A 16,226-nucleotide genomic window follows, 5' to 3' on the forward strand; every position below is an offset into this window, starting at 1 on the left:
GGATTCCGTGCCGCAGGTACCGCCAGCACTTTGCCCGGCTCCTTGGGGCCGAAAAACAGGGGCCTGAAGGGCTTTTGAAAGGCGCGAGGAATGGTAGGGGAAGGAGGTAAGAGTGTGAGGAGGCAGCTGGGGGAGTACAGAAAGGTGGTGGGGGACGTGACAAATGCTGCGATCTGCTCTTGCCATTCCCCCCCCAAAAAATGGAGAGGAGTCTGTCTGGTACCCCAGCCCCTCAGCGCTGGGGATGCCGTGCCGCCTGCCCCGCTCAGCTCGTTCTCCTCTTCTCGAGGTTTTCTGGCTTCCAAAGTGCAGGACTGGCCCTTGGTCCCGAAAAAACCCGCTTTGGCGGTGTTGGGGCAGGAGGGGATAACCTGGTGCTCCTGTGTGATCTCCCAAAACCCTGCGGGCTCTCGGCACAGGGTCCCAGGGTCAGCGTGGTTTCTTGTAATTAGGTATGACCAGTGGTTGGTCATATTGCAGAACATGGTACATAGCTACACAGAGTCTAAACAGATGTATGAGCTCACGTACGTACTCAAATTTCCTAGATTTTCCGCCATTAGGAGTTACTTTCCATCACTGTGGAGTTGCATGGCTCTACGAGCTGTTAAACTTGTGCTTGGGTCTAAAATAGTCTCATCATCCATGTCTTTTTGCGCATCTGCTCATTTACATTATTATCATGAGGCACATTATCTTCTGTAATGGTATAAAGATTTGAGCCGTGGAGGCCGGCCATCCCCCGTACGTGCATTTTTACTGCATGTGCAGTGCATCTGCCATAATCTGTCTCGGGCACTGACCGCACGGAGCAGCGACTGCGACAAAATCCTAATGATTTCTTTCTTTTCACCACCTTAAAAGGTAGCTCCACCTTAAGCAAGCCAGGAGGATGCTTTCCTATCTGTCTGGCTTTCCTCTCCATCCTTTTTTACTCCACAGGAATGTTTCTGGATATTTTTTTTTCTCCTGTGCAGTAACAGAAATCAGGCCAGCCAGGGGAGGAGGAGGAGGTGGCGGCGGCGGCAGAGAGCTATTTCAGGCAGCTGCTGTTATCTGCTCTGTGTTAATCCCCTGGCTGGGTGGGGGGAAGGTTTTCCCTGAGTGCTTTACTGGGAGGGCATATATTAAACATTGAAAAGCAAAGAGAGGAAGAAGAGGATTAGAGGGAGAGAGAGGAAGCTGGCTGCTGGTTTTACTCGGGTTATCCATCTGCTCTGCTTTTATGGTTGCAACAGCGTGAGCAATCTCACTTGGGGGTTTTTTGTGTTCTGTTTTTTCCCCTCCTTCCTTTCCCTTACCCCTTTCTCTCTCCCTCTCAGATCTCTGTGTATCGAAGTGAAGTCCCTCTGCATCACCATTGTCCAGGAGCCCTGGAAGCTCCTTCACTCCCCTTCCTCCCGGTTTCACCTCCTGCTGTAGCTGAGCTGTTGAGATAATGGAGCTCAGGACTGTGGTAGCCACTGTGGAAAGCGGGGAACAAGACACAGTTCTCAAGGTGCTTCAGATCTACAACCAGGAGGTGAGTGAGCATCAAACCTCTGCCTGACGTCAGCTGCTGCTGTTTACAAGCCTAGAAGCAGGTTGGCCATGTTGTGGGATTTCTGTGCCACCCGGCTATCCCCAGTCTGGCTCCTCTGAGCGCATCTGTCTGTGCGTTACTGCCATAAAAATGTTACAGACTGCTTCGTCTTTTACTTGCAGATGGTTTATTGCTTGATGTTTTGGTAGGAAGCAGCTAAGCAGCCTCTCTTTATTTTGGTTCCTTTGTATACTGGAAGAAAAGCATGTAGAAGGGCTTTTTTTGTTATTGTTTTCCAGATCCCAAGTAAAACCTGGCAGGGAAATAAACATCAGTGTGAAGACAGAGTAGGAGGAGCTTTTATGTTAAGGCAAAGTTTGGAGGTAATAAAACTGAGGCCTGGGGAGGGGCTGCAGCTGAAATGGTTGTCCTGATTTGCAAGTAAAGGATCATTACAGGTGGACAGGAATGGACTGCTGGAATTTGATACAGGTGCCTGATCTGAAAGGTGACAATAAGAAGTAAATAATGAATATAGAATATCAAAGAAAGAATGGTTGGGAAGCAGAGATGGAAGTGTTTCCAGCCTTAACCTGGCAAAAGATTATCTGTGGGGTAAATCCCTTTTGAAATAGACTCTGGTTGTCAGGGAAACTTACTTCAGAGGATTTGCACCAGGGTAGGGCTGGCCCTGCAGATCTCCGTGAGTCACTCTGCACCATTCTTGAGTAGGTGAGAAGCCAGGGGGGAAAACCTGTGAATATTTTGCACGAGTGTGCAAGAGGGAGAGTGCAACTATTTCCAGCAGTTGGTTTTGAAATGGGGGAGGTATTAGCTAAGAAGGAGTGGGTCCCTGTTAAAGACAGTCTGCAGGATTCACATCACCGACAGCAGGTGTAATGCTGGAGAAATTAGGAGTGTAAACAGAGTTTGATGTGTAACCAGCTTGAGGCATCAAACCACTGTATTTTCTGTTGATTTCCTCCAGCTGGATCCTTTGTTGGTGTATCAAGTGTAGGAAACTTGTGAGAATGTCAGTGGTTTTGCTAGCCTGTCTAGAAGAAGTGGAGCAATCAAAGAGGATTATGAAACTGCAGATAAGCTAAGCAACTTCCTTGCATCATTTTTTACTGTAAAAATTGATGGTACTCTATCCTTTTTCAGGGGATATATTTTAATTCACTATTGCATACGCAGTCAATTTTTGATTGCCAGGAATAAACTACAGCTAAAGCAAAACCACAGGTATAGCAAAAATATACACGAATGATATTATATGAGCCTGCAAAGAGAGTGTGATGGGAAAAGAACAAGTGGCATGGTTGTCTGCAGAGCACATTGGTTCCAGGACTGAACTGCCAGTTCCTCATAACATGGTGCAACAGTCACAGCGCTAAAGCACGAGAGGACAGCCCCTGGCACAGCGCTACAGGAGTACAGGCATCCTGCCTCCACACCTGAGGTTTCTCAAGCACCGTGTTGGCATCGCTTTGTCCATCACAGCTTGCTCTAGGCTAGAAAGACCAAAGCCATCCCTGGGATCTTGGAGACTGTGACACAGTTAATCTGTAAACTGTATCTTCTACTTTTTAAGCAGACAGGGATTGGCAGCACGTAAAAAAGGTGGTAAACAGCAGGAGAGATTGCGTTTGCAGAGTGAGTGAGTCAGGGAACGCCTGCGATCTCCAAAAGCTCAGTGCAGTCAGTCCGGGGCTTTGCTGGGCAGGAAATCAGGTAGTTAGATAACTGGACAACTTGTAAGGTGATAAATACAGTGGGAGACGGGCTCAGCTGTTCAGATCTGTAGATGGGATATCCATGAATTGCAATCACTCAAGAAAAGAGTAAGTCCAGAGTATAAGAATGAATGATTGTGGTAAGTCTAATTACCATTATTGAGCAGCTCTGTCAGTGTAAGCAATGTAACTCAGTAAAAGCTGACAGTGAGCGCTAAGAAAATAATGGGAGAATTATGATACAATTACATCTGCATATCTCTATCTATAGATCTAGCGGTATCTGTACATATATAATTAGGGTTTTATAAATCTTAAACATTTTCATTCTCAAAGCTTGGACCAAATGTTTTCCTGGTGTAAATGAGGGTTGCATCATTAACTGGGAAGTGCTGCTTTTCACCAGGGTGCCTGTCATCTCCTGTGCTGTCCAGTTCATTGGAAGCAGATGTAGCCAGAAAGGAGATTGTCCATCGAAGAACAGCCAGAATAGTGAGAAACACAGAAATGTTTCCCATGAACAAAGAGCAGGACTGTTTTATTAAGGAAAGGGACATGATGGAGGTGTAGAGGTCAGGTCTCTTGTGTTTAAAGAACATGACCTGAGTAACTGTTGTACTTCCAGACACCGTGAGAATGAAGAACGTAAGGATCTGTTCCCAAGTAACAAGGAGACAGTACTTTCTTTTGGTCAGGAAAAGGAACAATAAATATCAAGGAGAGAAATGTGTGGGCACACCTTGGTGGTATCACTGAGCAGAGGAATTACCAGCTATTATGGGATATTTGGATTGTGATGAATGCCACTTTACTGCTGCAGTATTTAAAACTAAGCCCATCCATCAGATGGGCACAGCTTTGGCCTGTGGCATTCAGCCTCCACCGCAGAGCCAGTGGAAGAGGGCAATGGATAATATTAATCACGGATATTTTTCAAGGATGAAAGAGAAACGGGGACCTCCAGAATAGCGGGGGCCTCAGCCAAGGAAAGCACTTCAGACCTGGTGGCATGGTCCATATCTGTGCTTTTCAAAGCAGATTCATTCCCATTAGTTGTGAAGCACATAGTTGGAGCTGCCTAGGTAGGAACAGTGTTGGAAAGAAAAGGCAGGACTGAAGCGAAAACCTCAGTGACAGGAAGGTTTTCCTTTTGTCTTGTTTCTCAGGAGCTTGCACTGCTTCTTACAAACCCCACAAATATCGTAAACCTCTCTAAGCGCTGCGGCACTCCTTGCCATGCAGATTCCCTGCCTCTGTGCCGGTGGGGACTGTTCTTGAGAAGAGGTACTTGCTTTTGCAGTGTGTTTTTTAGACCTGCTGCTTTCCGGCTGAATGGCCATTCCCTGCCTGGGGGGAACAGTTTTGTGGATTTTTAACCTATTACTTTATTTTGATTGTTTCTGTTTTGCCCCCACAGAAGTCTCAGTGCTTCACCTTTGACGATGAGGAGCGGGAAGAGAGGAAGGTGGGCATGCTTTGGTTTCTTCCTCTAGTCCGATGGGTAAACCTGCTGCTGCTCCGTACTCGAGTCCAGCAGGGCTTCGTGGTGGCAGCTCCTACAGGGAAAGAAATGAGTGTTTTTTCATTAACTTGGTTAGGGAATGGTGTGCTCAGAGCATCTGGCTCCAGTTTTTCCATCAGTAGTTGGTGTTTTAGATAAAGGTCAGCATCTTTCCAGCATTAGCAAGCCCTTTGGGTTCTGTAATGCATATAGGCTCAGCCACAGGCGTATAAAAAGTGTGATCCTTTGTATTTGTGGCATGAGTCTGCTAGGCAAAGATCATAGCAACTCGCGAGCCTCTAGAGGGTAAGTGTTTTTGCTGCGAGCCAGCTGCAGGATTTGACCGAGGCTGTATATCAACAGATACTTAAAGCTGGTGTAATCTGGCACTCAATGGAAAGAAGCACTCCTGCCTGTTCATTTCTACTCTAGCAGTTCTTTCATGCCAGGGCAGACCTTTGCCTGGCTGCACATGGTTGGTGGGCTGATCTGCTTAAAGAATAACTCTTTTCTTTTTCCTGGATTGTTTTCCAGCTGGATCAGTTTTGTGGTCCAGTTCATGGGTTGATTGCACTAATGCCTGCGCTAGCACAGCAAGTGTGGACCAGCCAGCCAGGGTGGAGAATGGGACCTCTTTTGTCTGTGCCATTGCCAGCTAATGCTAGCATGAAGTTTTTCCAGGTACAGCCTGACACGTGGGACCGGATGTCCCAGGAACCGAGCTCTTTGCCTTGCACTGATTTGCTGTTTGAGCTGGGACAGTCACACAGGCCGTGAATTCAGGCACAGCCTTGGGGTGCTCCACTTTTGGGATGTATGTCATGAAATATGAATTGAGCATCGCCATCCAGTTCTTGGTGCTTGGTTCTTCTGAAGGTTTAGCCCTGGGCACATGCTCTGAATCTCTTTAACCTGAGTCAGCCAGAGGCTTTGGTTACTTTTGACTGTATCTTTAACTCCAGTGTCTCTGTCTCCTTGTATGGAAGGAGGAGAGGACTGACTGTACTTTCTCACTTCTCAAGGGTGTGATTGTGGGGCATACGTACTTCATGAGCTAAAGCTTCTTCAGTTCTGCCGGCCTCACATTAAGGACTAAAATTCATTTTTTCTTCATTCCTTCCCTAAGTCCTTTTATTATTATGAAGTATAACTGATTAGGCTGTGTTGAGCCAATTGCACTGAGTGATAGCAAACCTTGCAATCTTGGATTCCTTCGCTCTTGTAATATGCATGGAAAGACACGTGCTCTGCTATGGTGTCATGTTAGAGAGATCTAACGTCACCAAGGTGTGAATGTCTATGCAGTGGATTGCTAGTGTAATGTGAAGTGTTGCTGCACATGGTTCAAACCAAGCTGCGCTTGGTTGTGTGAAGCATTACCTTTGCTCTTGTACTCTTCTGTTGTTTGCTGTCGCATACGATGCTGTTATCCACTAGGGTTAGACTTTCAGCTCTTGTGAATTGGTGTTAGTGGAGCTCTGTCAGTCTGTTCTTACTGAGGATCGGGGCTAGTAGGTCTCCAGACAGCACTGAGGTTTAGGGAGGTACTACTTGAATCTCCTGAGGTCTTTTCACCTCCTTTCCTAGGGCATCACGTGCTCTTCTCACCTCGTTTAGGTCCTTTTCCCCTCCCTTGGTGATTTTCTGATGCATCCCTCAAGCTTTTTGGTCTGTTTCTGGAGCACCCAAAGCAGATGCCTCCCTAATCTTAAGGCTCTGGGCAGGAATAGAGAACTACTGTTGAGTTGGTTGTTGCTCCCCAGTGAAGCCATAAGGGACACTTTTGCTCTACCCAATCTTTGCTTAACGCAGCTGTCAAGTAAACCGTGTTAGCCTGAACCATCCTAACTGTGGTTGAAGCTGAAATATGCAGTAGTAGCAGTTGTGTGTTCATACTCTCCCCTTACATCTGATACCCTCTCCCAGCCGTTCTTTGTTTCTTGCTGGATGGCTTTGCTCGAACTGGGTCAGGACCAGATGCCGGAGCCAAACACTTTCTGAGTGCGCACCTGAACCAGAGCTGTTAGCAGGCCCATCTCTAGATGATGCTCACGTCTTCCAGGGCAGAGCATTACAGGGTGGTGGGGGAACACTGTGAAGTGTCAGTGCACGAAGCATTGTTTGTTTCCAACTGCACAGAAAATGGCCCAGCTGCTGATTAAGTTCCTGGAAAGAGAGCTGCAGCCGTCCTGCCAGGTCACGTGTTTGGAAAGCATCCGCATCCTGTCCCGGGACAAATACTGCCTTGACCCTTTCACCACCAAGGAAGGCCTGAAGACCCTCTCCAGGCATGCTGGCATTGATTACTCAGAGGAGCTCGTCCGGGAGGTCCCAGACCTGGATGTAATCCTGGAATCCCTCAAATGTCTCTGCAACATTGTCTTCAGCAGCCCTAGGGCACAGGAGCTGACATCTGAAGCCCGGCTGGTGGTGGGCCTGGCCAAGCGCATCAAACTGTACAACGAGAGGAGCCTTCCTCATGAGGTCAAGTTCTTTGACCTGCGTCTCCTATTCCTGCTGACGGCACTGAGAGTGGACATCCGGCAGCAGCTAGCCCAAGAGCTCAGGGGCATCAGCCTGATGACAGATACTCTGGAGCTGACCCTTGGTGTAAAGTGGTTGGACCCCTATGAAGTTGCCACTGAGGAGGGACTTCTCCCACCTTTGCCTCGGCAGGAGACAGAGCGAGCAATGGAGATCCTGAAAGTGCTCTTCAATATCACCTTTGATTCCAGCAAGAGGGAGGTGGACGAGGTAAGCTCCTTGGGTGTCCTACCCCACTGCGTTCGCATGTCTCCCGGCTGTGGTTTGACTACGGGTTTTCTCCTCTGCTTTGCATTTCCTCGTATTGTATGCTGGCCCTCATGCAGCCCCCAGGTACATGTAAGGGTAGCAAGAGACTTGTGTGTCCGGACCTTCCTCCCTAGAGCACTGCCTCTATCCAATGCATTGTTAACCCTTAAGAGTTTTAGAGCATTAAAATTTAAAAGTTGGATATTTTTCATTCTTAATGACATGATTAATTGCACAAGTGGGAGAGCGGAGCCCCCAGATAACTCGCTTTCGAGTGTAGCCTGGTACTCTTTCACCTTCTGGACAAGGTCAAAGGAAGGTGTGATGGAGAACATCTCTGGCTAATCCATGGACCTGTTTTGGGGCCTCTTCCAGCCCTTGAGTCAGTGTTGTAGAGTGAGGGGAAAGGTATCAGGCAGCAGGAAGACTGTGTGTGGACCTCAAAAGGAGAATCGGGAGGCTACTTCCACTTAAACACCCTGCTGCCAGTTACCAGGCTGCTGCAGGGAGGGATGGGGCTGTGGGCTGCAGGGGCAGCAGACTCTGGGATGTCGAGGATCCCCCTTCCTGATCAAGGTTTTCATTTTCTGTTTTGGGGCCAGGAAGATGCTGCTTTGTACCGGCACTTGGGTGCCCTCCTGCGCCACTGCCTCATGATCTCTGCTGATGGAGAGGACCGGACAGAGGAGTTTCACAGGTCTTTGTTATGTAACTAGGTCATGATCTTCACCAGAAACAGGTCTCCCCAAGGCAGATCCTGCCTGACCTTGGCATTAACATCCTCTGCTTGTTTGGTGATTGCTGAGGTCACTGCTGACAAGGAAGCATCTTTGGTTTGGCCTGCAGGTTCCTCATGCTGCTAGAACTCAGAAATAGCCCTGCCCTTACCACAGTCAAATTATGTGTGCTCATGCCGCAGCCTCCCGGCTTGCAGGAGGAAGTGTTTTCTCCAGGCCTCCCGACCCCAAGGGCCATATTCGATATCCTGCGTCAGGCCTTCTCAACAGTGCCACCCACTGTAGTGGGCAACTTGCCAGAGCAGATATTTGGTACTTTTTAATTAAAGAGTCCATTGGCTGGCCTTAATTAACTGTCTGTCTCTTGAGCCGTGCCAAGAAATTGCCTGTGTCACGCTGCTGAGCATTATTGGTCCAGGGGTGTCAGCTTTGAGCAGGTGGCACTATCCTGTCCCCAAGAAAACTATAGCCAGAGGAATCCTAAGCAATGTATTGCATTGACCATCAAGGTGAGAAGGAATGATACAGCAGGAGACCCTAGAGACAGACCTTTGACCACCCAGATTGGTCCTGCTTGGCCTCTGTGTCAAGAGCCATGGTTTCTCAGTTGTCACTGAAGTCTCTTTGGACTCCCAGCAAATAGTTTAACTACCCAAAAAGCAGTTTAATTTATTCCCTTTTAGTGGTGTGAGGAGCTTGGGATACAGCCCAAAGACAGCTTGGATCTCAGGGTCCTCACACTCCTGGAAGTTAGTAATGTATCTTCATTTCTGGATAGCTGAAGAACTTCTGTGAACAAAGGTCCATGACTGTGTGTTCACCTCTCTTCTCTTTATGTTCAGTCATACGGTTAACCTTTTGGGCAACCTGCCCCTGAAATGTCTGGATGTCCTTCTGACCCCGAAAGTCCGGCCAGGCTCGCTTGAGTACATGGGTGTCAACATGGATGCAGTCAGCATCTTGCTGGATTTCCTAGAGCGACGCCTCGACAGGGTAAGTTGTGAGGCTGCTGTGTGAGTTTGTCACTGTTCGTTTTCACAAGTTCACTGCAGGGCACCTTTCCTTCAGCCTACATTTGGTCTTGAAAAGCCCAGTGCCAACACCACAGGAGCACCAGCAAGGTATGGTTAGTTTGGAGATATCCCTTTATAGAAGGCACAGTTTTTATCAGAGGCAAAACTGTTATGGTTGGTAGGATGAAAACAACATCTGTTGACTGGGAAAGTGACTGCGTCATTGCTTTATGGACTGCAGGTAGTGAGACTGGTTGAACAGTAGATGATTACCTGGGCGATTGAAATATTGGTGCTCTGTTTCACTCAACTCAGTAGTGATCCAGTGGGCAGCTTCTGGAAGCCTGAATTTGCATTACTTTTAAGCTGACTGTGGTTTTCAGTCTCTGGAGTTATTCCAAAGGGCCTCCGAATTTTACTGCAGCACTTCTCTACTCTGGATGTCCTACGCAAATATTTCTAGCACGGCCATGCCACAGAATAGGGCTTGAAAAAAACCATGCGGTTTGAGGAGTGATGGAGCACTGAAATGCCTGTAGCAGAGGCTGGAAAGCTTCGGTGTCCATCTGTTTCCCTGATGCTCTGTACTTATGTTCTCCACCACAAGCCAGACAAGTTGAGCTCAGTGTGACTAATGTGTTGTTCATTTTGTGGACGCTTCTGCAGGGACACAAGCTGAAGGAGAATTTGACCCCTGTGCTGAACCTGCTGACTGAGAGCGCACGAGTCCACCGCCAGACGAGGAAGTTCCTGAAGGCAAAGGTATGCTGTAGTTCAGCCAAAAGTTGAATGAAGCTGTGCTGAGGAGAGAGGAGAATAGCAAACCACCTGATTATTGCCATCCTCCAAACAGACCTTCTCTATCTCTGCTAGTTTCTGATAGGCCTTTGGTACCCACAGTATTTTTTCCATATCTCCCATGCTCTGTGGATTTATTAGTTTTAGCTGATTTGTAAAACACATGTACATTTTCCCCTGTCTGACCTGCTGTTGCTGTTCCAGCTCCACTGATCACCCCTCACTGTGGCCTTGTAGGTGCTGCCTCCACTCCGAGACGTGAGGAATCGTCCGGAGGTGGGGAACTCGCTGCGGAACAAGCTGGTGCGTTTGATGACCCACATCGACACGGATGTGAAGCACTGTGCGGCAGAGTTCCTCTTCGTGCTCTGCAAGGAGAGTGGTGAGTTGCAGGGGATTGTCATGGGCTTTGGTGACAGGGAGTCCTAGACCCTGGCCTCTGGGCAAGCCAGAGAGCGTGGGATGGGTGACCCTCTGCAGCCAACAGGAACTTCTGTCTTTCCTGGGGCCAGACACACTGAGTAGGGAAAAGTGGAGAGTATCCAAGTGCTCTGTGGGAAGAAGTTGCTGTCTCTCGTGCCAGTGGTGAGTGAAAAGCTCTGCTGGAGGACACCCCAACACCCTGCAAGCAACCTGGCCTGCATTCAGACCCCTGCCCCATGGGTGTTGTCCCTGCCATTCTTGGTGCATAGGGTGGGAGCCTTGCTTCCTTTCAGAGTTCAAAGAAGTGTTGGCATTTCTGGGTCTGTCTGGCTTTGCACTGATCTTGCTGACAGGGCTGGAGAGGCAGGAGGGGAAGCACAGGGTGGTCTCTCTCCCCTTCTCCCGGCAGTGTCACGGTTTGTGAAGTACACGGGCTACGGGAATGCGGCTGGGCTCCTGGCAGCACGAGGCCTCATGGCTGGTGGTCGGGAAGAGGGAGAGTACTCAGAAGATGAAGACACAGACACTGAGGAGTACAAAGAGGCAAAGCCCAAGTAAAGAAGTCTGCTCCCCCTCCAGAGCACCCCTCTTACTACACCTCTTCCCACTCCTGCTCGGTCCCTTTCTTCATCCGTCTCCCTGCCATCTCCCTTGTCCTGCTCTTTCACATGTGCATTTCCTTCCATATTACTTAAAAGTTTCACCCTTTGTCCTGTTCCACCCTTTTTACCTGTTTGTTGGGTGAAATACCTCCATGGCCGAGCTGCTCGTGGTGTGGGCGGTCACCAGTGCAAATATTGGGTCCCTGCAGCTGGGCATAGGCTCTAGAGCAAAGTGAGTACCTTCAGCCAGAGCCCATTCTGCATCAGACCTGTTCACGGTGTGCATGTGGCAGTATATCTCTCTAATCCATATCTTACACCTTTTTTTGGCATCCGCACATCTCAGTACAGTGGCATGCTTTTATTATGCACTGGGATAAGGGTGGTCCCTTCTTGCAGCAGGTTTGGAAGTGCCAGTTATTCCTTTCCATCGCCAGAGCCCTGTGCTGCTGGAGTGAGCTGGTTTTTTCCTTTTTTTTTTTCTTTGCCTGCTAGTGGGTGGTGGTAAGTTGAGGATGAGAGGTATGCAGGGAGAGCTCCAGGACTGTGCTCAGCTGTGGGTCCCATACTTTCTAGCATTGTGTTCAATGTGGTCTGCCGACTGGGTTTTTGGAGGTTTTTTTTTCTGTGTTAGCTTTTTACCTCCTGACTTAAGGAGAGGGGGGAAGTGTCATCTGTCCTTGTGCAGCTGGTTTAAAACTGCACTGTGGAATTGGCAGGATGGGGATGTTGCTCACACCAGAGAAATGGGGAGGGATTTGTAAGGGGGGACAACTGTGTGTAGGACATACAGAAAGAGGTTGGAACCAGTACGTTGCACTGCGATAGTGCTTGGGGCTAACAAGATGAGCAGCAATGACAGCCAGCCTTGCTGTTGTGTTTGTGTGCTCAGTAAAGGCAAAGAAGGTTTTTAAACATCCCTTTTGTCACTCTTCTGCTTTACCTCCCTCCTTTGCACCGGCCTCACTATTCTTGCAGCATTAACCCTGTTACGGGACGCGTCGAGGAGAAACTACCCAACCCCATGGAAGGGATGACTGAAGAGCAGAAGGAATATGAAGCCATGAAGTTAGTCAACATGTTTGACAAATTGTCCAGGTACTAGAAAACTTTGTATGTCCGTGTCTGCATTAGCACCGCGTGTCTGTGGTTTACATTTATCACAGACTTTTCTTTGCACATTTTCCCAAGGCCACCACTAACTGAAGGGATGTTAAGAGAGAGGGTGGGAGAGATACATGGGGAAATATTTCCTTAAGCTGGGCTCCGTTATGTGCAGGGGAAGGCACTGCAAGCCCCACGCATGGCATGATGGCATACCGTGGAATTCCTCTACATGCCTGCACTGCGTTTCCAAGCACCTGCTGCTTCACCAGGTTTGGCCAGGTGCTCAGTAGAAACAGCAGCCACTATCTGGCAAGGCTGCTCAGTAGGAAGCAGTGCTTTGGGGACAGAAGGCAGCCAGTGCCACCAGTCCCTTTCCCTGCAGGAGTGCTTTCTCCATTCATCTTTCATCCATCATTAATAGGTGCTACAGAGGAACCCAGAGTCTGCCAGCTGAGTTCAGACCACCCCCAAGGGTGGGAGGGAAAAGGGCAGTGCTTTTAATGCACGTATTTCCACCGTGTGTTAGACGGAGAGGAACACTGATGCCAGCGCTAGTTTTCCTCTGGCAATCCTGTACAACACAGAACAGGACCCTAAAACTGAGCCTATTCCAGGGAACCTGAGAATGGCAACACTTGTGGATTGTGCTTCCAGCCATCGCCTCAGCATGCTGGAGGTTTTATGGCTAGAACTGTCCCCCACTTCTAAAAAGGGATTCTTAGTGGTGGCCTGGGGTTGTTCCTGGGCTGCCTTGGGGTAGTTTCCACAAGCCCCACATTTCTGCTGTAGTACTCGTCTGTTCCTTTCTTGTCTGGTGCAAATTTGTGTTTACCTTCCCTCCTCTCCTCCCTGGTTGCAGAGAGCAAGTCATCCAGCCCATGGGCATCACACCGAGCGGCAACCTGGCCCCCATGGAGAACGCCATCCGCGATATAGCTGATGAGAGATCGTCGTCCGACTCAGACCTGGGGCTGGACTGATCCAGACCTCTCGTCCCAGCCTCAGAGCGCTGGGGAGCCTCCATCCGCTCTCCCTCCAGAACTGGTGCTGCACCCAGAGGCTCGTACTCAGCCAGGACTCTCCCTGTTGGGATCTGGATCCAGCCTGAACCCCTCACAGTCCACAACAAGGAACACTTCCTGCCTCCTTCCCAGCTCCATAACCACCTCTCCTTCCAGAGGGTCTTCATGGCCTGGCTCCACCTTGGTCTCTCCTGTTGACAGCCTTGAGGATTTCAGACTCCAAATTGCTTCCAGGACTTTCCAGTAGGATTTTTTTTAAAATACATGACGTTTGGGAAGAAGGGTCGGGGGAGGATCTTTCTGTCACACCATCAGGGTTCAGCAATCTGCAGAGCATCTTGTGTATGTGCTGATGCTTATCAGCAGGCGCGTCGCTGTGCTGGCGACATGTGGCCGGCCCTATGTGGGGGGAGCCACTCCCCAGGAACGCAGGAGGGAAGGTGGGACTGCAGGAGAGGGTGTGAGTGGTTATTCACGGCAGTTCTTGGGGAGCGGTGTCTGCGGGGTGTCTCGGCATAGTGCATCTATTTCCTCAGCAGGTAGCTGTACATGGGTGTGCTGTGGATAGCTGTGAGCATGGTAGCGTCTGTGCAAACCCAGGAGTGTGTGGACTTACGAGTGCGTACATGAGTGCAGAGGGGAGCAGCAGTGTGTGCACTGCAGGGAGGCGAGTAAAGTCTTCGTGTGAAACTTCCAGCATTCCCATCGGCCACGGGAGAGAAGTGCGCAGGTGACTGCCCAGAACACTCTGATGTTCAGTCTCTGGCACTGTGCAATGTTCTGTTACCACGGAGTTTAGTTTTTGGCATTAGCCTTTCCCCACTCACGCTTTCTGAATGGAAGGCCAAAATCTGTGCTTTGTCTGCTGCCTCCTTGTCTGCCTTGGCTTTCCCACAGGTCCACTGCTGTTTGCACCCAGGGGCTGGTGGTGATCCTGTCCTTCGCTGTGGCTTAGATTTGTCTCTTTTTCTGGGGTTTTTTTTCTTTTTAAAGAAAATTGTTTTAAAGAAAATCTTCGAGTTTGTCTCATGTACCAGAGTTCCAAAACTTACTAGAACAAGTAGGAATGCAGAAGTGATGCTAGAATAAAGAAAACCTGACAAATGGGTGCATGGCAGTGATTCATCGAACGTGGTAGCTCTGAACAAGTAAGGAAATATCTTTGTTTTTTTTCTGACTGGCACATGGTTCTACTCCAATCACCTGAACTTGACAGTTTTATTTGGGAGGTAAAATTGTAGCATTAAACTGGGGCTAAGCCAAACCTTTTCCTGCACCACCACCACAAAGCATAACTGAATGGAGCATTCCTAAGTTAAGGTAAGCACTGAAGCTTGAGGATTGCAAAACAATCTTAGCTCGACCCCTCGGGTCTCCACAACAGGCAGTTGTTTACAAGACTGTTTATCTCCTTTACAAATGCTCTGTAACAGTTGAAAATTGTGCACACGAGCTCTGTTTTCTGTCCGTGCAGTAGAGATTTGCTGCTCAGCCTTTGCAGGACGCGAGCCAGCCTCGATCATTGGCTGCATGGGTCTGCTGAGGTTTCTGACTCCCCGCAAGGCAGCGAGCGCAGTGGGGCTGGGGCTCTGACAGGGAGGCAGGACAGGCTGGCCAGGCTCCGCAACAGAGCACCGTATTGGGCATCCAGGAAATCTGGGTCCGGGGAGGCTGCAGGCGGGGGCGAGTGGAGAGTTTGCAAGTATTCCTGCCTGTGTATTTTTAGGAGTTGGTGCTTCTTTTCTGAAGAGCATCTCTGTGAGGTGAAAAGCTGAAGGTGTGCTTCGTTTAGGTCAGTTCTTCAGTGACTAAGAATTTTTTTAGTAGTCGTGATTAAATTCCAGGCTGTCCCAGGCGTATACAATATTTATGTAAAACTGACCCACTAAGATTCACGGATAGGCTTCTGTCATGAGAATAGCTTCAGTGCATCACAGCTGGAGCTTTTCGGCCAACTGCATCTCTGTCCTTTTTTTAACTAGCAAAAAAACCCACCCCAAACCTTTGGTGTGAAAATGCAGACCTCTGATCTTTTTCCAGCTGTTAAAGTTCTCTGAAGCTTTCCATGCAAAAGGAAAAGTGGAGGGTGTATTTTTAATGTCGTGCTTCTGATATTGTTGTATGCTAATTCTGTATTGTGCTTAAAACCCTGACTTGCAACCGACAGGCCCTGCTTTGAAAAGCCCGGGTGCAGAGGCTGAGCTTGGCACTTCTAGATTAAAGGTTTATAAACAGGGTAGGGTTTAAAAACAACATGTCGCCACTATTTTTGTTCTGAAGCAATGTGCCATGAGGCTTCTGGTGCTCTGCAAAGTTGAGAGAACAACCCTTCTGCTTTTCCTGAGGCTGCGCATTCAAACACATCCACTGGGCCACTCCTGGCTGGGAGGAGGAACGTGCAGATGTATTTGAATTGTGCATTTGGATGAACAAGACTGCTCGTCTGAATGGGAACTTGTTCAAACCTTTCTTCAAGAAAGCAGCTAGGACACTGAGCGCTGAACTCTGTTCCTGTAGCATTAGCCATAGATGTGCCAGGCTTCTGGGGGGTCCCTAGAGCTAGTCTGATTTACAGCAGGTGAGCATTAGGTCCAAACACTTCTAATTATATAAACAGAGAGCTGTAAAGACATGTTCTGAGGTTGTAGCTTTGCCCTGGGAAGAGCTTTAGGCATAGAAGTCATTAACAGTGTTCCAGTGTTGTGTTAGTAAGACACAGTTGTGTGCTCTAATGCTTCTATTCCCTTCGCTTGGGTTTTCTGCATTTGAGTGTTAACTGTAATGACATAACAGCACAAAATGCTTTGCATTTTGTTGTGTCTGTTTAGAGCTGGTACTGATTGGGATTGCCTCTGTAACAGTTGCTGTGATAAACAGATGGGTCAGCCAGAGCTACCTGGGTGTGACTTCACCCAAATTTGGCTGTGGGGATTGATGGGGTGATGAAATTCATGCCCTGTTGCAGGGAAGAG

At 48.7% G+C, this 16,226-nt stretch overlaps 1 protein-coding gene across 2 annotated transcripts; it reads left to right on the forward strand.

The window, feature by feature from the left end:
* The first annotated feature begins 34 nt into the window (after positions 1-34).
* Positions 35-14,362, forward strand: RIC8A (RIC8 guanine nucleotide exchange factor A). Of its 2 annotated transcripts, XM_009807982.2 has the most exons (11): positions 35-106; positions 1,323-1,522; positions 4,676-4,723; positions 6,899-7,513; positions 8,155-8,249; positions 9,132-9,282; positions 9,969-10,064; positions 10,338-10,482; positions 10,933-11,077; positions 12,104-12,223; positions 13,092-14,362. In XM_009807982.2, the coding sequence occupies exons 2-11, from the start codon at positions 1,439-1,441 to the stop codon at positions 13,210-13,212; spliced, it is 1,620 nt and encodes a 539-aa protein (XP_009806284.2). In that variant the 5' UTR covers positions 35-106; positions 1,323-1,438; the 3' UTR covers positions 13,213-14,362. The 2 variants fall into 2 exon arrangements, with proteins under 2 accessions (XP_009806284.2, XP_059681738.1); XM_059825755.1 differs by lacking the exon at positions 4,676-4,723.
* Positions 14,363-16,226: the final 1,864 nt, after the last annotated feature.

Source organism: Gavia stellata, chromosome 17 (assembly GCF_030936135.1).
Source record: "Gavia stellata isolate bGavSte3 chromosome 17, bGavSte3.hap2, whole genome shotgun sequence".
NCBI classification, from domain to species: Eukaryota; Metazoa; Chordata; class Aves; order Gaviiformes; family Gaviidae; genus Gavia; species Gavia stellata.